At 40.5% G+C, this 22,124-nt stretch overlaps 1 protein-coding gene across 1 annotated transcript; it reads right to left on the reverse strand.

Annotated features, from left to right (window-relative positions):
* Positions 1-272: 272 nt before the first annotated feature.
* Positions 273-22,053, reverse strand: ttc39b (tetratricopeptide repeat domain 39B). Its single transcript, XM_085390494.1, has 19 exons — positions 21,761-22,053; positions 9,971-10,005; positions 9,738-9,842; positions 9,499-9,630; positions 7,945-8,015; positions 7,776-7,843; positions 7,142-7,206; positions 6,946-7,051; positions 6,198-6,263; positions 6,000-6,108; positions 5,751-5,818; positions 5,615-5,674; positions 5,212-5,373; positions 5,022-5,113; positions 4,773-4,893; positions 4,543-4,654; positions 2,730-2,847; positions 2,498-2,614; positions 273-1,500 (listed from the first exon to the last, which is right to left on the reverse strand). The coding sequence occupies exons 1-19, from the start codon at positions 21,797-21,799 to the stop codon at positions 1,404-1,406; spliced, it is 1,743 nt and encodes a 580-aa protein (XP_085246620.1). The 5' UTR covers positions 21,800-22,053; the 3' UTR covers positions 273-1,403.
* Between the last annotated feature and the right edge of the window lie 71 nt (positions 22,054-22,124).

Below are 22,124 nucleotides of genomic sequence, written 5' to 3' on the forward strand. Positions count from 1 at the left end.
CCAGGGGACTGTCTTTGGATGATCTTTCAACACCAGACTAGCGTGCCTTAACTAGAAAGTAACAGTTCCACATGGCATCAGAAGATGGAGCTAAGTGGGAAGTGATTAATTTCTCTGAATTGATACACCTACACTGGTTAATTTAGTTTTTTGTTTGTAACGTCCAAAACGACTATTATGACAGGTAACTCCGATCCGAGAAGTCTAGAAGAAAAGACATAAAAATCTAATATTACGTGTTTCAGATACAGGATGAACTGAAGGGCTGTATAAAAGCACCATTCAAGGATTTTTTTAACTCAAGGAACAACAAAGAAGAAACTTAATGCATCTGTTATGTTGTAGATGTTTTTACCTGTTAGATTGTTTTGTTTTTGAGCTTTTTATTTCAGGCTTCTAAGAGACGATCAGCGCCACCAAAGCAGCCCTGCGTTTGAGACATAGAACGTGGACTCTGACGTACCGACAGAATAACTCAGAACTTACTAACAGCACAAATTTGTTTGTATTGCTGTTAAATGTGTGCGTTTACAGCCATTACTGCGTTGTTCTTTTAAATCTGCATATTGCCCAGTCTGTGCGAGCTTGGAAGGAGTGTACTACACCGTATCAGTGTTTCCTGTTTAAGCCACAGTCGGTGAGAAGGCTGTGATTGCTTATGCACGGACACACTTGTGCGTCGCGTGCATGTGTGGCATGTAGGAAAAGAAAAAGGCAAAGAACGTGCAAACTGCTAAAGATGAACAGTGTGTTCTAGTATTCATCTTTAGTGGTTTGCACATCACTTCCTGTTTATGATTCATAGACAAAAAAAAGAAAATCATGTCTTCCACGATAAATAACTGAAATCATAAACAACAGATTTATATTTTGGGCCCATTCAGACAGAGAAATGCAAGGAAGCTAACACAGAGCTGCAAAAGAGAACTTGTTGACTGGATTTCCAAGACGATTTGTCAGTGACTGGGTCTCTCCTGTGGGCTGACATATAATTGCTAGTTTTTTTATCTTGTGCTTTTACATGAAAAAGTGCAGCAGTCCAATCAGATATTAGCTATGAAAGACTTCATAGTTGTTCTCCTATGCAAAGTGTCTCTGAGTGAAAGAGCCGTATGGACTCAAAAAGAGCCTGTATCAGTTTTTAAGTTACAGATAAACCTGCACTGATTGAACCATTGCTCTACCAGTGAAGTCTCTATTTTAACTGGTAGAAGAAGTGCATGTGCAAGTAATTATAATCCAATCTTTCCAAACTGCAGGAAAATAAATAAAAAATGTAAAACATAATTCAGAGGAAAAAAAAAACCCAGGTGGAGGTGTCCTCTTAAAACCCAAACACACCTCCACTTCTTTCTTCACTCCAGCTAAACAAACAGCTGCAGTCTGACTCATGTTTTTGTGTATTATGGGGTGCCGGCAGGTGATCCTTTGAGGCTGTTAAGGGCTGCGTGGATCCTGAAGTGCAGTCTGGACTCCATGGAGTAGTCCTTGTAGTTCGTCCTGATGATGACACACAATCAGAATCTCAAATAAACACGCGTTTCGCAATCCTGCCTGCGCAGGAATGTTTTGTTTGGTTAGTATTTTTTTCTAAACCACTGTAAATACCTCACTCGTGCATTTAGTGCCACATAAACAATGCTGTTTTTCCTGTCTGCGCAGCTCGAGTTATGGTTGCAAATTTCCACTGTAGCATCCTTTAATGTTTTCACAACAAGCACACTATGAAGTGTCTTGATGCATGCTCAATCATCCAGGTAAGTAAATCTCTAAAAGTTGATTCTGTTCATCTGGACGTAGCATTTTCGTTTTCTCCGAATGAAAATGAATAGAATATAAGTGTGTGTGTGTGTGTGTGTGTGTGTGTGTGTTCATTTAAAGGTATCTAAAGAGCAGCGACTCCCAAACTGTACGCTGCAGCTCCCTGGTGGGGTATTAAGGTACTTCAGGTGAGACTTGGGAAGTCATTTAAAATAAAATAAAAAGAATAAAAGAACTGAAATAGTTATTTCTTGTAATTCATTTCTAATGCTATCTAAAATGTTAAGGACAATACAATATAATTATTTCATATTTCCATTTCTATTCCAACTTTTTTGAGATATTTTGATGCCTTCAAATTTATTTATTTTTTTGTGTGTCTCATAAACGTGTGTTTATAAGATTTCCAATGATTACATTTAGTTTTTATGAAACTTTTTACCAGCATCCCAACACATGCTCTAATTGGGGTTATAGTAGAATTTCCATTAAATATGTACATTTTAGACAAATCCAATTAATCCAATGGATTAAATAAATTATAAATTATATATAAATGGAGGCATGGCTGTCAGGTGGCAGAAGTAATGAAAATAAACAGGAAATGCTTCATTTTCTGTTTGTGTGATCAGCACAGATAAGACTGAAAGTTTGGGGGCGCTGCAGATTTTCACATTACAGAGTTAGAGCAGTCTGTTTAGGAATGGCTTATAAAGAGTGTTTAAGCAGAACTTACTTGGCGTTCTCGATGTATGTGGTGGCCTTGAGGAAGTCTCCCTGTTGTTTATACAGCAGACCCAACTCATAAAGGGTGAAAGGAATCAAGTAGTGATCATATCTGATCCGACCCTCACTGAAAGTAAAGCCCATTAAAGCATTATCTTTATTTTCAGAAGGTAAACCACAGCATTAACTGCCTAAACAAGGTCGTCGGCATGCTTTTGTGTTCTTATCTGTGCTTGTGTTACCTGGAGAGCACCTGTGTGAAGCACAGCTCAGCCTGCAGTAACCTGCCCAGGTGCTTCAGGCAGAGTCCCTTCAACATCTGGACCAGACAGCTGTCATCTATGTGAAACTCTGACGGATCTGAATGAGAGATGGACTGTTAGACATAGATTTACATAAGCTCCTAACCTTTCATTAGCCAGTAATTATTCAGCAGTAATAACCTTACATGACAACCTAACGCCTTCTGAGATAAAAGGATTCAGAATGGAGACTTAAACATATTTAGCTCCTGGAATACACCAGCTGTTTTTTGGCTGTATGTTTTAAGTCATTGTCCATCTGCATTATGAAACGCCGCCCAATCAATGTGACTACATTTCGCTGAATATGTGCAGACAGTATGTTTCTTAACATCTCATATTCCTTCAGCTGCTTCTGTCCTGTGTCACATCATCATTAAACACTGGTGTCCCAGTGCCACCTGTAGCCACGCACGCCCAAGACATCACACTGTGTCCGCCGTGTTCTACAGATGATGTGGTGTGCTTTGGATCATGACCTGTTCCACTCCTCCTCCGTAGTATTTTTCTCACCATCATTCTGGTAGAGGTTGGTTTTGGTTTCATCTGTCCAATAAATGTTTTTCCAGAACTGTGCTGGGTTTTTTTTTAGAAATGTTTTAGCAAAATTCAATCTAGCCATCCTATTCTTGAGGCTTATAAGTGGCTTGCACCTTGCAGTGAACCCTCTGTATTTACTTTCACGCAGTCTTCTCTTCATGGTAGATTTGGATATCAACTCCTGGAGAATGTTGACGTGTTTGGCTGTTGTGAAGGGGTTTGTCTTTAGCAAGGAAACGATTCTGTGATCATCCACCACTGTTGTCTTCCGTGGATGTCCAGGTCTTTTTGCATTGCTGAGTTCACCTTTCTTTCTCAGGATGTACCAGACTTTTGCCACTCCTAATATTGTAAAAATTTCTCAGATGGGTTGTTTCTGTTTTTGCAGATTCAGGGCGGCTTGTTTCACCTACATGGAGGGCTCCTTTAACCAAATGCAAGCACCACACCTCAAATCAACTCCAGGCCTTTTATCTGCTCAATGGATAATGACATAGTGAAGGAACTGCCCACACCTCATAAACCCTTCATCCAATTTGAATGTGGACAGCAGAGTTTACACATTGTTTGTATATAAATGTATTTAGAACATGTTTCAGTAAACAGGTAAAAAAATCCAAGTATAAATGGCCTAACTGTAATAATGAGCTCACTGTATTCAAATGGCCTCCACAGTAACCAGCTCTCTCACAGATCTCTTCAATAGAGCACCTTTGAGATGTAGTCCAACAGCAGTTTCAAATCATGGATGTGAAGCTAACAAATCTGTCAAACTGTGTGGAGCTATCATGTCAACAAGGTCTGAATTTTCTGAAGACTCTTTCGAACCCCTTGTTCAATCATTAACACAAAGAATTAAGGAAGTTCTCAAAGCAAAAAAGGCTCCAACAAAATGTGTCAAATGAGTGTAAAATACCCAAGCTTTATCGAAGACTTAAATGTAATTAGATTCTTAACAAAACAGCTGTGGTAACATCTTATAGCCGACTCCATGTGCACAGTTTTGTGATGTCTCAGGAGTTTTAATCAGTGTAGATGCATGAATACTAATATCAGCTGCTTACAGGCAGGCTTGAAATCACTAACATGAGCAAAATAGAAGCAGGCCCAGGACAGAACCCTGTGGAACGCCTGTTTTACTCTCATGAGATACTATTGGCAGCACACAGTGTTAGCAGTAGTGCTAATAGCAGAGGTGCAGTGTTGAGCTCACTGGGGTCATTGCGAAGCTGCTCCTCTGCCTTCTCTATGGTTACCAGCAGGGACTCGGCACAGTCGGCTCGCTTTCCGACGATGGTGAAACCATTCCACACGTACATCATCTCCTAAAAGAGACAACAATTGTGCGTTATACTTCACTACCAGCTCATTCAGAGTTCATCACACTCAACTAACCACTCTCAAAGTAGTGAGTTTATTATGTGCATGTGAATGTTTGTGTACCAGCAAAGGGATGACCAGGGGGATGGGGTTAGCAGCTTTGTAACGCCTGGACTTCCTCACTGCAAATTTCTCCGTTGGAATGGACTTCCCAGCCAGGCGCTGTTTCAGCCCCTCCACCTGCCTACACACACACACACACACACTGTCTTACTGCTAATCCTGGCCTTAAACATAGCTCGGCTCTACCTACTTCACATAGGTCGATTCAGCTCAGGGTGTTTAAAAAATACATGTAAAAAACCGGCTGACCTGAAGAGCTCCACAACATTCTCCCCCGTCTTCTTCAGCTCCTCCTCTGACATCATGCTTAAAATAGCTGCCTTCTGGTAAACATAGATAGCCTGCAGAGAGCAGGTTTTATATTGAACTATCACGGACTTTTATGGTTCCATTTCTGTGCCTGATATATGAAACACATCTGTTTTTATTCTGAGCTTACCTTGGACCAGCGACTCTCCTTGCACAGCAAGTCAGCATATTGGTACGCCTGTTCCCACTCCTGCTGGTACGAGTGAGTCCACATGAGCTCCCAGTAACACAAGTGGTGAATCTGCTTCCACTCCTGCTGGCTGCTCACACACTCCTCGTACTTGGCCCGAGCCTAAAAGAAACACAGAACACTTAGACCTGCTGTTCAGGTTTGTAAAGGAAGTGCAGAGGGATGGGAAAAACCAGTGAAAAGGGAAAGACTTCTATTAACTTCATTTTAATTCCACATAAAGTAGAACAGAGAACAATTTTACTTCTTTGTTTAGCTGATAAATGTGCTGAAATCCTTGCGCTGAAACGTCTAGTTTTCATTTGGACTTTGGCACTGAGGGTCTGAAAACACAGGGACAAACCTTCTCAAAGTTTCCTCGCAGCGCGGCAATGCGAGCAGAGTAGAAGAGGATTATGGAGCCCTAAAAGAAAAAACAAACATGATGTTTATTTAGTTACGGCCGAGTTTACTTAGACGACTGTTTGCGGTTTACTTACTTTGGGGTATTTCTGTTGGTATGGCTCCAGCAGAGCTTCAGCTTCCACCAGGTTCCCCTCTGCAGTTCCTGATCAAAGAGAACACAACAACATTCACTGCCTAATCTGCTAAGCAGCAGAAGATGCTTCTGGCTTTATTTAGGCCTTTGTGGTCGGACATTTGAAGCCAGATTAAGATGGTGAAGCTGAGGTTTCTCTACCAAGACTGAACCCCCCCCCCAAAAAAAAAAACATTAAAGTGTTTCCTACCCAGTATGAGTGAGACGTATGTGTGGTAGAAGAGCAGAGTCAGAACACAGAGGATTGACCGCAAACTGTGGCTGGAAGCTCCCTCTCTCAACTGGGACAAACCAAAGCCCTGCAGACAGATAGAGAAACAGTATGATTTTGTCTGTGTAGCCTATAGTGGGTTTTTAAAATGTTATTTTAAACAGAGCTTGTACTCACCCTGTTTCCTGAGAACCCGATAAACTCCAACAACCTCAAAATTCTCTGAGGGAGGAGAGACAACATCTGGAAGACAAAAAGATTTCCCTAAAATCAATCATTCAATAAAATCAACAAAATTGTGCTTTCAATGAACCATTATGTGCCAGATTCAATATAACCTGTGGATTGATGTAAAAAAGAAAGGATGTGGGGCCAGTGATGGTGCGTCCAACGACCAGTTCAGCTGTGAAACAAACTGGCTGAAGTGGACTCTCGTTAATCTTAAGAGCTTAAAAGGAGGTGTTTAACTGAAAAGTGACGATTCTGACTCGATTAATGAAAAAATTAGTGTAAGGACACATGAAGTATATGAAGCCGTTCATAGGTTTATAGGACTCTCACTAATATTTTTCTTTTATCTGTACTTTCACATTAAAATGCCAACCAACGTGCTTCATCAGCTGCACTGTGTGGACGTTTTAGCTGCTTCCATCCAACTAATAAAGAAAATTTGTAGATTTCTTGTAGATTATATTAAAGTAATAATATAGTTAAATATACAATACAGAAAGCATTTACATTGGCCTTTTTTTGGATCCGTAAAAGTTTGACCCTCTGGCCTGATGATCCAGTGGAGAAAAAAAGATGGACACTGGATGTGCTTTATTCTGAGCGAGACGGCATCGTCCTAATTATGGCAGATTAAACCAGCATTAAACTTACCTACATTAACTGACTCCTGTGGATTAAAAAAACAACAACTCACCAGGTTGAAAGAGCCAATGCCCAGCTTGACTCCACCCTCGAACTGTCTAAATGAATCTGATTGGCCGGCCACGTCTTGAGTGGCATTGAGCACATTCTGACAGTCCCTATTGAATACATAACAATCATGTTAACAATGATATTTCTACTAAAATACATTTAAAATGTTTCATTTCCTCCATAGATCATTCACTCACTTGTAGATTTGGTAGCTGGTCCGAATCTTGATCCCTCCTTTGATGAAACTGATCATGTTCTCATCCTAGAAAAAGGAAATATAGATATAATATATAATTAAACAGCCTTATTATTAGTCTTACCAGAAGCTACTCATGAGTCATGATTCTGGCTCAAATCCTAAATGGCTTCTAACCACACACACTATGAAAGATGCAGTTTCCGAGTGTGTAAAGTGAAGCCAGTGCTCACTCATCATCACATCCATTTTCGATGGTGAAAACACTCAGCTCGAGGTTACAAAAGGCATCACAGTGGCAACAACTCAAACCAGAAGGTTTAACTGAACCCAACCTGAAAAACAGTGGACGACCCATCATGTGTCCTGAATCACCCTTCATTAATGCTGGCGTCAAGCTATGATTGATGAGGAAGCAATTTTTAATCTTTAATTTAACACTCAAAGCGTCTGTACTTCAGGTTCTCTGCCTTTTAATGTTGTTACACATTCACACGAGGAACATTTAGCAGCCACTGCGGGAACTGCGCTTTAAAGGGGCTTTCAACTAAGGTTACGTATGAAATATATATGAAACGAAAGCAAATACGTGAGCAGGCACACAGGTGAAGTTAAAGGCAGACAGCATTTCTGACCTGTACAAACGTCAGCGTTGCTTTCTGCAGCAGACATTCAGCGTAGCAAAGCTCTGCGTGCATCTCTCCTGCAAACACACCAATGCAGCACACTGACTTCCAGCTCTCTAAATTTTCTTCACTTTCTGTAGACGTCAGTGGAGTGATGTGTGGGCATGTGTTTACAAACCTTCCTGCAGGTTGGACTGCTTGCTGATCAGCCCGGACAGAGATCCGACCATCGAGTTCTTCTTCCTGAACCTAGAGAAACAACGAGGAGACGTTAAATCTCATATTTAACCAGTCTCTACTGTTGCAGTTTGAGATGACATTAAACGTTGCTGTGCATGGGGGCCTAATTGTTCTCATTTGAAAGAGACTTTGAGATGAAGAACTAAAAGTATATAAAGTATAAAATTGCAATAAAACAATTAGTAGAAAAACCTCCTGTGGGTATTCCCATTTACTGAACCTTTGTTGAGTGTTTTCTTGTAACACTATGAGGATCATTTTCCCTTTCCCCTAAAGAGACAGGATTGCTTGATATAGATTGTGATTGTGATATAGCTTTTTGAAATCATATTTTTTCTCCCTCATTTTTGGAACACAAAGCTACGGTATATATAATATTCTAGAATATCTAATATCAGCGGTCTCCAACCTTTTTCGCGCCACGGACCCGTTTATGTCCGACAATATTTTCACGGACCGGCCTTTAAGGTGTTGCGGATAAATACAACAAAATAAAACCAGTACCGGTACAAAAAAGGAAGATTTATTCATAACACATGGGAAAAGACCCAGGGAAACAGAGTTAACAATAATAACGCTAAAAAAACAACGAGAAAAACCAATAAAACCAATAAAAACCATAAATTTCACACCCGAGCCTCAACTCTCGCGGCCCAGTGCCAGATGACTCACGGACCGGTACCGGTCTGTGGCCCGGGGGTTGGGGACCGCTGTCTAATATCATAAATGGCTTAAAAGACGGAGATAGCCACTGTGGCGTCACCCATTAGTTTGTGAAGCCTGGAGATTAGATTAGCGTTTTCACCTTGAACTTCTTGGTGTTCGGGACTGGCTGCCTGACAATCTAGATAACAACTTGTCAAATCAACAGCCAGTGAGTAGATCTTCGATAATTCTCCTTCATGAAACTTAGAATGAACAAAAAATTACAAAATGGATACATTTTTTATTTAATATGACCTGAAACTAATAACTGAAGCCCATAAGTTCATTGGGAAAGTGTTTTCAGAAGCCACACAGCAAGCGTACTGCTCTGTCAGAGTTCTTTAAGCTGCATGTTATTCTGAAACCACAGCTATTGCTTCCTGCAGGCCGCGAACAGGAATGTGTATTTAAGGCACTTCAGCACTGGCTTCACTTTTCAGACTTGAACGTGCCCATTATGATGCAGCCACACAGCCCGGTCACCATTCATACAGTTACTCACTGCAGTGCCACTGCGCACACACAATCTCTGATTCAGCGCCAGAATTGGAGAAGAAAATGAAATTATCTGCTGCTGATTTTCTTTATTATTCTGGACAATTCAGGGCTCAAGGATGAGTCACTTTTTCCAGACTTTTCAGCCTAAGAAATCTTTTTGCAGCCACAGTGGTCGTACCCCAGTTTGTTTCATTACGTTATTACATGTTGTGAATGGACTGAAAAGCTTCCTCGCCCAGAAACATTAAGGCTATAAACAGGAAGAAGACCATGTTTTCCTGCCTCTCACCTCTGACAGGTGTGCAACGCCTCCTTGATGGTTGCCATGGCAGTCTGGATGTCTCTGTGCTCAAAGGTCATGGTCGCCTGCATCACCAGGATGCTGCTGTATCCCAGAGCGTGGTACATGCTGTCCCTCCACCTGCGCACAGCAGCAGTCATTAATAACAGGGAGCTACGACTCCAGCAGACACTAGAGAAAGAGAGAGGTGTAACGAAGCAGCGCGAGGTAACGACTGCTGTGGTTACCATGGTTTGAGGAGATCCAGGGCTTGAGAAAACTTGTTGTTGAGGACCAGGTTGAGAGCACACTGAGTCTCCTGGATGGCAGTCTGCAGATCCATGTTACCCGCCCTACACAAAGGCAGAACCAGCAGTCAGCACAGAGCGTGACTAAAAGTGAAAGATACACAGGAAACGATCCTCACACACACACACTCAGTCTGTGCGCTGCAGGTGTGTGTGTGTGTGCATGTACTCACGCAGGTATCCGATCAAAGGCATCTTCGAAGCAGTCCTGAAACACACAGAAACACAGAGTTTAGTTCTCAGCATCCTCCTCCAGGTGACAGAAAGGCCTGTGAGACGTCTGATTGGACGCGATTCTAAAGCACCACATTTCATTTGTACAATGTGTGTAATCAGCAACAAGTTTGCACTGCTCGGGAATTACTGGAAGGCTACATGACCCGAATCCTGAACCACGCCGCCATGACTCTGACCTACTCGAGGGCTCTGTGAAACCATCGGAGTCATTTCAGAACTGAACCACGAACTATTCATTCACCGCCACACACGCTGGGAACAAAAAGAAAACCATTTTTATCTCATTCTTCAAAGTGATGTAAAGAATCCATCAGGTTTCAGTCTGAATTATATCCTATAAAATAATACCAGAGTCTTTTGACTGTTAAGTAATTGTAGTTTGCGTTTAATCGAACTGCTTTAAATTTTTAGTGTAGAATGAAGTTATTTCCGACTATCCAGGCAATGTTCTATTTAATTTTTATTTATTTATTTTTTGGGTCTTGTAAATTTATTCCAGTTTTTTTTATTTTTAACCTTTCAGACACTACTTTTTGAGAGTTATTCAAGAGTTTTCGAAGCTTAAGGTGTCTGGATTTTCCAAATTGTTATCAGTGACTTCTCGAGTTGTCACAATTCAGGGCTTCCTCTTAAAAAGCCTTTGAGATTTATTCCTGAGTAATCAAGGGAATACAGGACTTATGATAAATATTCTGACAATTGTAAGAGCTTTTCAAACTTTTTGCAATTTTTCTGCCTTTTCACGATTTTGCACAAATTTCAGAGTTATTCCAGTTTTGGGGGAATAGTGTGTCAGTTTTATGGACCTCCCAGGGCTATTCGAGAGTGCCTGGATTATTCCTAAATTTCAGGTTTTTCGTTTGTTTGTGTTACTGAGACTTTTCAGCGTTTGCGGGGCGTGTTCCAAGAATGCCCTATATTCCTATACTTTTCAGTTACTATGCTGTAAAGTGTTACAGCCCCGAGAAAGCAGCCATAGAAATTAAAATATGAATAGTTGAGAGCGTTTCCATCATTCAGTGTAAGATGGTTTCTCTGAAGTCTGGAATTTGTGTTTTATATTTTAGTAAATACCTGCAGTGCTAATAAGGGTCACAAGGGTCATACATGGCTTAACATGAGTAATAACAATCATGCTGCAGAGCATTAATTCATTAGGCTAATTCAAGGTTTTCCATTCATTTCAATGCAGTCAGCGATTCAGGGAAGATTGCTGTTAGAGGAACTGCTGCCCATTGCTTAATGCTAAGACCTGAACCCTAGAATTAGGTTCGAAACTCCAGATGTTTGAAAGACAATATTTCTAGCATAAATCCAAAAACACTTTTACACACATCTACACGTGTAAGCACGACTGCAACACTTCAGAGGTCTCAACTATGAAATATAAGGATTCATATATGTGCGTAATGGTGTAAACAGATTTGTGTCCACACTACATAAGTAACATTTACACAGCATGTCAGCAGCAGGCTAATAATAGCTACACAGTGGCTCCTTACATAATAGGGTGCAGCTGCAGTCAGCGCTGTAAAGTAACTCTGCCTGCTGGCAGCAGCTTCTCACTGCTCCACATTGGAGCACTGTGACCCATCTAACCACAAAACATATATTTAAATCAAAAAGATATAAAAGAAAAGAACCAAAAAGTGAATCATTGTGAGTTAATAAGAACACAAAAATATCATAGAAATGTGGAAAAAAGCCTTGGAAAGAGAAAAGAACAAAAAGTGACAACATAAAGAAGTGAAAACAAATATACAGAGACACAAAAACACCCCAAAAAGAAGCAAGACTAGTAAACAGACAAGGTATGTAAAAGAAAAAAGCAGGAATTAGAGACATGAAGAAAATACCTATAAATAAACAAATAAATAAAAGTGCTAAACTTCAATAAAGTACCATACCACCTTTATTTATAAAGCACTTTCACATAAAACCAGGGTCCACAAAGTGCTGTTCAAATAGCACAAGCAAAGTAAAAGTAAAATAAAAAAATAAGATAAAATATGTTAAAACAAATTGAGTTAACCTCTTAATATGTTTTAAGAAGCGTTTTAAACTCAGAAAGAGAAGAGGCCTGCCTAACGTGCAAGTACTAAGAAAAGACACAAGAAGTTAAGCAACAAATGAGTTTAAAGACACACTCACAGAAACAACCACAAAAAAGCAAAACAGCTAGAAAGACTTAAAAGCAATATAAATACAAAGTATCAAAATAATCACAAAAACATTCAGCAGAAACAAAAATTACTACAAAGGTGAAAAAATAAAAATGAGTACAAAAAGACTTTAAAAGTGGATCTGTTCATTTTGCCAGTGTTTTACCTCATTTTGATTGTGGTTTTCCCCTTTTTGGGGGTTATTTTATGTTGTTTTGAGGGCATATTTACTGAGAGTTCAAATGGCTTCAAAGAAACAAATTGACAAGAAAGAAAAATAAATTTAAATAAATTCACAAGAACAAAAAATAAAACATCAACAAAGAGGCAGAAAAAGTTCTTATTGCAAGCAAACCGCAACAAAAAAAAAAAACAGCGCAAAAACACATTACTGAAAATAATGAAGGCCTCAAAAAATACATAATCAGAACTGACAACCAGAAAAAACTAAAAATATAGAATAAAAGAAAAAAACAAAATCAAAAAAAGAGAAAAAGTCAAAATCATGGACAAGCAAACATCGATAATAAAAGAAAAAGAAAGACTGGAATAAGTAAGACGGGATTAGCACAAAAAGTAGAAAAAAAATTAAAATATATACACGAGTAAAAAAGAAAATAACCATGAACCACCACATTTCACGCTTTGACTCATTTAAATTTAACGGTAGAATTTTTAATGAAACAACAAAGTAATGCAAGTATATCAGACGTGTCGATCAGACATGTGCACAGGAGCAAATAAAGGACATTAACATGTGCTGAGTGTCAGCATCCCTGAAGGTTAAAAATGGTTTTTACAAGAATTACAAACTCTACGGAGTGACTCTTCCTGCAGGCAACAGCTTCAAGTCTGATTTTTCTGACATGTTTACATAACTCACTACAGCCCTGTGTGTGTCTTTTACCCTGAGAGAGAGGCCTTTAAATGAAAACAATGGAAAACGAGACACAGGACAGAACACAGAAGAATAATAGGAGGCAGAAAATTACTAAAATACGAGACATAATCCCTTCAGAAGTAACATTTGTAAAAAGTTTCTTTTTAAGTTAAAAACAAAACCCCACAAAGAGAATCAATTACCTCCAATGCCCAAGAGACAAAACTAACCACACACAACAAATACAAACATGACAGAGGCCAAAAACCAACCAGAAAAAGAAATGAAATAATGGAGAAACTAAAAATGATTAAAAGTACATTAAAAAAAAGATCAAACACAATCAAAAAGACATAAAAGGCCCACAAAAAACAGAAACGATGCTATCAGAAAGAGCATAATTCCCACAAACATAGATGCAAAGAAAAATATCCAAAAAACTAACAGAAACACGTAAAATGCCATCAAAAAGAAACAAAATTCCCACAAAAAGAATTAAAGCAAATGTAAGCAAGCAGCAAAGCAGCAAGAAGCAAAATGTCAGCAAACAATGTAAAATAACCCCCAAAAAGAGGAAAACCCCAATCAAAATAAGGTAAAAAAGTATGTATGTATAATGTAGAAAGATGAAATCAAAATGAGGTAAAAAACTGACAAAATGATCAGAGTATGTAGAAAGTTTTTATTGGCTGAATTATGGACCGTGTGTTATTTTATGTGCAAGTTTTTCTCTGTTTGAAAGTGAGATGGAGAAAATGTAGCAGATGATGGAGGAGGAGGAGGCCGGCTGCAGTCAACAGAATATTTTCACAAAACTGGAAAAGTCCAAAAGTAAAAATGTGTGAATCCAAACAGACGTTGCTTCCTAACTCTTTTCATTCCAGCAGATGCTCCGTGTGGCATTCCCCTCTCGCTCTGTCAATGTTTTGGTCTGTTTGCGACATTCATGGCTAAGGAACAGCTAGCGATCACAGTGAATAAGACCTGGTTATGTTGTAACTCAGACCTTGCCAAAGTGTGGGGCTGGGGGGGGGGGGGGGGGGGGGGGGGGGGGGGATGAAATGGGGGAAAAAAAAGCAAAAAAAGAAACAACAACGCTTGGACACTGCTAGCACGGGGCGCCCACAGAAACGCAAAGCAGGAGGTGAAGCATCGCTGAATATGTTTCCAAACAAACTATCTTCCAAGCCAAAGACTAGAAAATATGGTGAAGCAAATCTTCTCTTTGGTTTCACCTGCACAAGTGCCGAGGTAGGTCTCCCCTGCAGGATTGGTTTCCCCTGCGTCGGGAGCACGGACTGGGCTCTCCAAATCACAGACAAACAGTATCCCACATTCTTGATTTTTAGTTCACAAACACTTGTTGTAATGACTAACTACTCCTGACATTTTGGAGATGTTAGCTCTTTATACAGTAAAGTTACAGCGGGATACAAATAACATCCGGCTGATCCTGCCACGATTTGTTCCCTCGGTTCAAATCACGGACAAACAGTATCCCACAGCTGTTTATGTTTTTAAACCCATTTTGCACAGAGAGGCCTTTTTTGAAATATTTTTCTTGTAAAACAAAGGGGGGCCTAGCAAAAAAAGTTTGGGAACCACTGTTGTAACTACAGCTGATAAAGTTATTTAAAGCAGAAAGCTAAGTTACATTATCAGCCCCTAGCATTTGGATGAATCAGCTAATCTTACTCAAGATTTAGTTTTCTTGAAATACTTTCAGATTTGCTTGTGTTAACACCTTTGGGATGACTTATAGTGGAGACTGTGACTATGTGATTAGGTAGAGGATCATCAGGGGGTCCTTTGTCCCTCTTTGAGGGGAAACTCCCACTGGGTTTAAATCTGGGACCTTAGAACTGAAGAAGCTTCTCGGATGAGAGGTGAAACATCTTCAAGCAACTTAAAGAAGTCCAGACGCTTTTCTTTCCAAGCTCCTTAGACAGTCTGATCTCACAAATATGTTTCTGGAAGAACGGTAAAAACACACTCCTGAGGCTTGTGGAAAGACTTCCTAGAAAAGTTGAAGCCGTTATAGCTGCAACTCTCTTGGGCCAGATAGCTTTGTAGAAAACAGAGACTACAGATGAGGAACATACAACCATTTAGTGTATTAAAGAGGTTTGAGTCATCGCCAGTTTTACAGCCTAATAATCGTGAAAGTCATTAAACCTAACCCACCATATCATACCTGAGAAAGGTGGCTACGCCCAGGCATCCAGACAGGCAGCAGTGGCTTTTTTAACAACTATATTTAGATTAACCATTAAATATTAATTTTTCGACCATAAAGAGAAAAAATATTGTTATTGTTATAGGCTGGGATCAATTTGGAAGAAATATGATCCAGTACATCTAAACAACCCATAAAAAACTGAGTTTAAAAGCTCATTTAGAAGTTGCATCATTTTATTTTATAGCTTTTTATTCCTGTTATACTTTGGTAGTTAAAGAAGTCAAACTAATACCAGCAGACCAGATACCAGCGTATTGCAAACACACAAAGCAAACACAAAGAGACAAAAAAAAGACAGAAAGCCTTAAACACTGAAAATAACCACAACTAGACACTAAATGACTACACAAATATGGGGGAGAAAAACACACACAAAAAAACAGAAATGGGCAGAAAACGACTATAAAAGGTAAAAAAACAGGAACAAAAACACAACCAAAACGTAACTACAAAGTAACACAACACTAACACAGAGAGACACAAACAGACTAAACTTCAACGATAGGACGACACAGGATTTCTGAACACGTTTGAAACAATCGAGATATAAAAGTCATTGAATATTTTTATCTTTCTATTCACTGTTTGACTTTATTAAGATGTAATGGTGACTTTAATCATGTTGGGATTTTCTGATATTTACAATCAAACAAAAAACAGATTTTTTGGAAAAATCTGCGTCACTTCTGTTTGATGTTACAGAGCAGGAGAGGTCAAAGTCAGAGACGCGTCTCCTGTGACTGCAGCAGCTTCCTCATCAATTAGTCAAAGCCTGCAACTTGTGTCCGATTACCCAACGCACAAATAACCCGGCTGCACTCGAGGAGCGCCTATGGAGCGTCCTCACAGCCCCATCGGAGCCTCGGACCTCCCTTACATCCTCCAGAACCAAATCTGTGACACCTGGCATTAACAATGATCTTCCCTGACCTCTGACCTCACATGGGGAACAGAAAGCAGACAGAGAGTGTGTTTTCTTAACCACATCCTGCAAACTGAACTGGTTGCAAACCACTACGGGATCTGAGGTGTACTTAGGCTTACCAGATGCCATTAATAACAAATTAATACATTTCATATAAACTAGTGAATCTGAATTATATTTCTTCATTTTTTGGTATTTTGTAATTATTCTTTTTGAATTCTCCCACTTTTACTCCCCATTTTTTTTGACCCATGTTTGAACCCTCCCTTTTTCTCATAGTACCACCAGAGGAACACACAACTCCAAAGGGATTTGTGTTTCCTCCTGGTCCTGCATTATTGCCAAACTCACCTCTGGGATTCCTAAAATCAGCTCTCTGGACAACCTACTGCTTCAATTAAATAAGCATAAATTAAATTATCCACTTTGCGAGTATCTGTAAAAAAAAAAAAAAGCCTCTGTGTTGTCTGAGGAGGGCTTCAGCAGTCAGGCTTCCTAACTGGCTGTGAGAAAGGTGTGCATTATATTCTATAAGACTGAGCTGATCTGTGTTTTCTTGGCGTTGCTCACATTCCTGTCGCGCCTTTGGGTGTGTGCACTGCATGGTAGGATGAACTTAAGATCCTGGATTCACAGACAGTCAAATGTCACAGCAAACATGCCAGAACTGACATGATTAGTAGTTTCAGTCTGAGCAGAGGCAATACCCTTGCACTGAGTGGTTTTTAAATAAAAACAGCTCGCCTCACATTATTTAGAGCTGAGCGAAAGTCAGCTGAATTCCTCTGTATTAGGATGAGTCAAGGCTGAAGGAGTCGAACACAGGAGCATTTGTCAGCTGAAATGAGGAAATGACTGGCTGAGGTGTGACGCAAGAGGGCCTTAACAGAAAAAACCAACCCATGTCATCAACCTTAATGTCTGCAGCGGGTCTATCAGGGAAAATGGTCATTTCCATCTGAATCCTTGACACCTCTTCAGAGACAAACAGGTAAAAAGGCTTTATGGAGGCTAATTGGGTGTCCTGCTTGCTAAGTTCATCTGGTAGTAAAACAAGTAGTTTTAAGGGAGCTTAAGAGCCATGGACCTATAAATATCCTACTAAAATCCCCATGGATTTTTAGTTTTGCTGAAGTCCTTGCAGATACCCAAACTTGCAAATAAGTGAAAGTCCTCATAAAAATCTTTCTTTAGTGTGTGCGCTGAACTGAACTCCTAGACGTCTCCAATTCTCTTCACATAGCAACTTGACGAAACCCTGAAACATCTCTAAATAGAAGTTAGTACAGAGTTTCAAAAAATATCCCGATGGCCCTTCAGCCCCCTTGGCATGCTTTAGCGCTTGTCACTACCCGATCTGTACCGGAAACCCAATGTGTACCATGATGCGTGAATCTTACGTCACTTCCTCTCTTTGCCAACATTGTGACGGTTAATGTATTTGAATGGCACGGTTAGCGCCCAGTTAGCTCCTAGCATTTCTCAACAGCTCTGCCTCCTTTTCGACTGCCCGGGACATTTAAACAATGGATAATCCGTATACAAACAAAGTCGTGCTTTTCTACTCAACAGAGAGCGTCCCCCGATTGAACAACAGCGCCGTAAAATAAGAAGAATGGCGCCTAATTACAGACTTAACAATACTGACTTAGTAATGTGTCACGTGAAGATTCATCAGCCAGATTAAGTGTTTACTGACAATTGACAGTGATAGCGAACATCATCATCACTATTCCAACAATCCTCTCCTCACAGACAAGCATGAACACACTCTATCACTAAATCAAGTTTAACACACGTTTATAATGACTAGGGATGGGTATCGAAAACCGGTTCTTGTTGAGAACCGGTTCCCACTGTTTCAATTCCTTGGAATCGTTTGCCATTTTAACAAACGATTCCCTTATCGATTCCAGTCGCCCCGAATGACGTCACCACGTTGCGGAGCGTCATTTACCTGACAGGAAACACGGCGCCTAAGCTCAACGCTCAAAAGTTTGATTATACTTTACGAGAACGGATGACAACAGGGCAACTTGCAATACTTGCAAAGTAGATATTTCATTTAAGGGAGGAAACACTACGAATATGCAAAAGCATTTGCTCACAAAACACACGATGACCTTAAATGAATGTCGTGTTTTTAATTCTGCTCCGGACTCGTGAATCTCAACCCAGCAGCAGCGGTAACGTTTGCACGTCCTCTCCCGTTAATGCGGCAGGTAAATAATCAACTAACAGCGCATATTATGTTAGCGCGATCTGCCTTATTACAAAACCTGCCATTACTGTGCATTTAGGGGACCATGATGAGACAGACAGAGTCTGGCTCAGATGCTGGCAGCTCTCGCTGCAGTCTACCGGTAGCGTCTCCTTTCAGGCCAGGATAGAAAAATGTCACCGAGCAGTGACTAAGTTTGTGGTCAAAGGCTGCCACAGCAGATGTTCCCGATTTTCGGTAAGTGAATGTGTTTAATTGTAGGCAGGGACATTACTGGATATTCTTGTGTAATTGCCACAGAACAATTTATGTTATACTTTGTTATTGCTACAGAAGAACATTTATTTTATTATTTTACATTTACATTTTTTTTCCTGGGGACCCTGTGACACCCCATTGAAGAGCCGTAGGCTGTGGATCTCTTAAGATCTCACTGTTGGGTTTGTAAGGCCATGTTACTCCTAAATTTCTATCTTGTTCAAAGAGAAGATATAAAACAAAGTTCTAAGATAATCGACCTTAGTGTTCTCCTTTTTAAAAAAAAAAGAATCGATAAAGAATCGAATCGTTAAACAGAATCGAAAATGGAATCGGAATCGTGAAAATCTTATCAATACCCATCCCTAATAATGACGCTACTCCGGTTTACAATAGGGTTCATTCGCTCGGTCAGCAAGTGGCGGTATCCTTGTACAAACTGCCATTAAATGAAACAGAAGAATAAGAAAACATCTGCACATGCGTGGTACGGATCCTGTAGACCCGATTTATAACTGTCTTTGTTTTTGTCTACATTATATAGAAAGGTTTCATTATCGCACACATTTTAAGAGATACCTATTATTGTTAACACCTTAATACAGGGGTAGGGGACGTTAGTCCTTAAGAGCCGGTGTCCTGCAGGTTTTAGATCTCACCCTGGGTCACCACACCTGAATCAAATGATTAGTCCATTACCAGGCCTCTGGAGAACTTCAAGACATGTTGAGGAGGTAATTTAGCCATTTAAATCAGCTGTGTTGGATCAAGGACACATCTAAAACCTGCAGGACACCGGCTCTCGAGGCCTGGAGTTCCCTACCCCTGCCTTAACAGATACTCTGACCTGTAACTATCGTAAAATGCTTCGAGCGGAAGTACACGCCTGTCGAAAATGCATGGTACGGATTGGGTTTCCGGTACAGATCGAGTAGTGACAGCTCTCTTGGTGGTCCACTTTCTCAGGATATTTTAAGAGTTTATGGAGACTTCTTTTGGTTCCGTTTCTGTTTTGGGGGTCTTTTGTGCCTATTGCTGGGTTTTGTGTCTAGTGTCTTGTGGAGATGATTTTGAATGGCTGCTTCCAAAGAACACCTGATGGTCTCTACAGCCCAGCCATATATCCAGTATACAGACCTGCTGAACCCTGTCATCTAAACTAGAAAACCTCAAAATATCCTTTAACACCATGACAAACCAGTTGATGAACTCTCTTCTACATTACAGCTGTACTGCGACACTCCCCATTTGAACAGTGTGAACCAGGGAGGGTCAGGGTGGAGGACTGGCTTTAGTGAAAACAAAGGTTAAAAATTAAACCTGGGAACTCGGTTCCCATCATGTTACCACTGACAAAGTTAGCATACTGTGAACATTTTGACTTCCTCAGCTCACTGATGTTATCTTTTCACTAGTTTGAATGTGAATTTGAATGAATGTGGTGGTGTGAAAGTGCAGAAAAAAACCTGCACTGTAAACCCCTGTGTTTACAGTGCAGGAGGCAGCCTGTGGCTGAAATCAGAGCTGTCATTTACATGAAGCTGTGCACACATGCAGACACGTGAACCAATACTATCAGCTCACTTAGCGCTGAGACATAAATCCAATAATGAGCAGGCTGCCTCCACAGCTCTACACATAACTGAGGAAATACATCCAGAGCTCAGTGAGAATCCCATATTATGACAGATCTATGGTCCCATACATTGCTCAAGGATGGCGATCAAGATAAAATGAAAAGTTACTGTGCTGCATTGTATATTTATTAATGAATTGCCCTTTGGTGCACACCCCTGTCCTCTACTTTTACCACTTAATCAAAGTCCAAATTCACTCCCCACAGCCTGCGGCACATTTAGTTCAGTTCAAAGTAAACTGTTTTTTCCCCTGTGAGTAATCATTGTAAATAAAACGGATCTGGAATAGGTGTGATGATGGGTTTTGCTGTAACTCAGCTGCCCTACATGCGTGCAGCACTGTATGTTTGGAGAATTGTATAGATTAGGATCTATTTACGGTCAGTTGGGAGTTCATTTTGCATCCATGGATACAGTCTGTGGTGACTATAGAAGCACAAACATAGGAAAAAATGAAAGTCTCACTGAAATACTACAGGAGGCTTTGTAAGGTCGATTTCAACAGAAATATAGACAGGCGTGGTGAAAAGATGAGAAAACCTGACAGAAACCGATAAGGACTACGCGTTTATGTTGCATTATTTAGAAATGGTACCACTATACAGTGATAAAACACACTATATGTACACATATCTAGCTACCAACACATATACCACATAAGGCTTTCTCCTCTAGCAGCACAGTAGCAGTAGGTTATTTTTTTGTGTTTTAACGCACATCAACATTCAGAGCTAAAGAAAGGTAGTGCTAAAAACTGCAGTTCCTCTAACGTCAGCTAGAGGCTGGCTCAGAAAAGTGAGACTCTAATGTTAAAACATACAGTGGAAATTGAAAGAAAAAGCTGTGCAGCTAAATTTGACCTTCATAACAACTGTAAAGGGTTATAAATGTTCATATAACTCACCTATTCAAACTATATTAATGCTAGGGGGCGTGGCCACTGTTTTTAATGACGGCTGCTTGCTAGGTTTCACTCGAGCTAATTGGAGATGCTGAACCTTGTGCTGCTTGCGCCTTTCAAAGCATTTTATTACCAACACGTCCCTTTTAGGTCCCTGCAAAAATCCAGCATGGTCGCGGCCAAAACACCAATTTTGAAGCCAAAGCCATAGCTGTGGCCATCTTTTAATACAGTCTATGCTTTCCAGCCAAACAAAGGTGTGTGTTTTTAACGCCTAACCAGTTTCTGATATCATATTCACAGTTTAGGTGTAAAATCTGTCCTTTCCAGAACTCTGATGTGACAGAGAGACTAAAACACCCTCAACAGCCTGGTGGATGTAGCCCACGTGATGTAGGTATATGAGATCAAAGTGGGAACATCATCACAAATAACTGGTTACATCACGCACTGTGGACATGTCAGTGGAAATGCGTGCGTTAAATGCGATCTCCGGCTCCCACCTCCGCCTCTGCGGCCGCTCCGTTGCCTACGTGGGCCATGTCCGCTCCCGGTGCCTGTTCTCCCTCTGGTCCGCGGGTCGCCTGGTTCCGCTACGAGGACGGGCAGAGTCCCATGACAGCTGCAGCCGAACCTCCGCTCCTCTGCGGCTGCGCACGGATCTCCTTCTGCTCCTCTGTGCTCCGTTTATTTTGATTCTTATCGCCGTAGGTCCGCTTCGTCCTTGAGTCAGGCGCGCTTCTTTGCCTCTGCTCTCTTCCGTGAAAGAAACACGGAGAGAAAACACACCTCCCACATTTCCGTTTCTCCGCCCATAGAAAATAGAAGAGAGGGAGGAAATGAAGGAGGAGAGGAGAGAGGGAGGAA

This window comes from Rhamphochromis longiceps, linkage group LG3 (genome assembly GCF_057381845.1).
Source record: "Rhamphochromis longiceps isolate RC_006_pf linkage group LG3, R_longiceps_female_GT1.1, whole genome shotgun sequence".
Classification (NCBI taxonomy): domain Eukaryota; kingdom Metazoa; phylum Chordata; class Actinopteri; order Cichliformes; family Cichlidae; genus Rhamphochromis; species Rhamphochromis longiceps.

Excerpts from the sequence above, each read along its gene's own strand:
- ttc39b (XM_085390494.1), bottom strand. The coding sequence starts at position 21,799 with ATGGCCCACGTAGGCAACGGAGCGGCCGCAGAGGCGGAG. Across the intron at positions 9,843-9,970 it reads GCCTTTGATCGGATACCTGC|GGCGGGTAACATGGATCTGC; the intron begins GTGAGTACATGC and ends GCCTTTGTGTAG. Across the intron at positions 1,501-2,497 it reads ACATACATCGAGAACGCCAA|GACGAACTACAAGGACTACT; the intron begins GTAAGTTCTGCT and ends TGTCATCATCAG.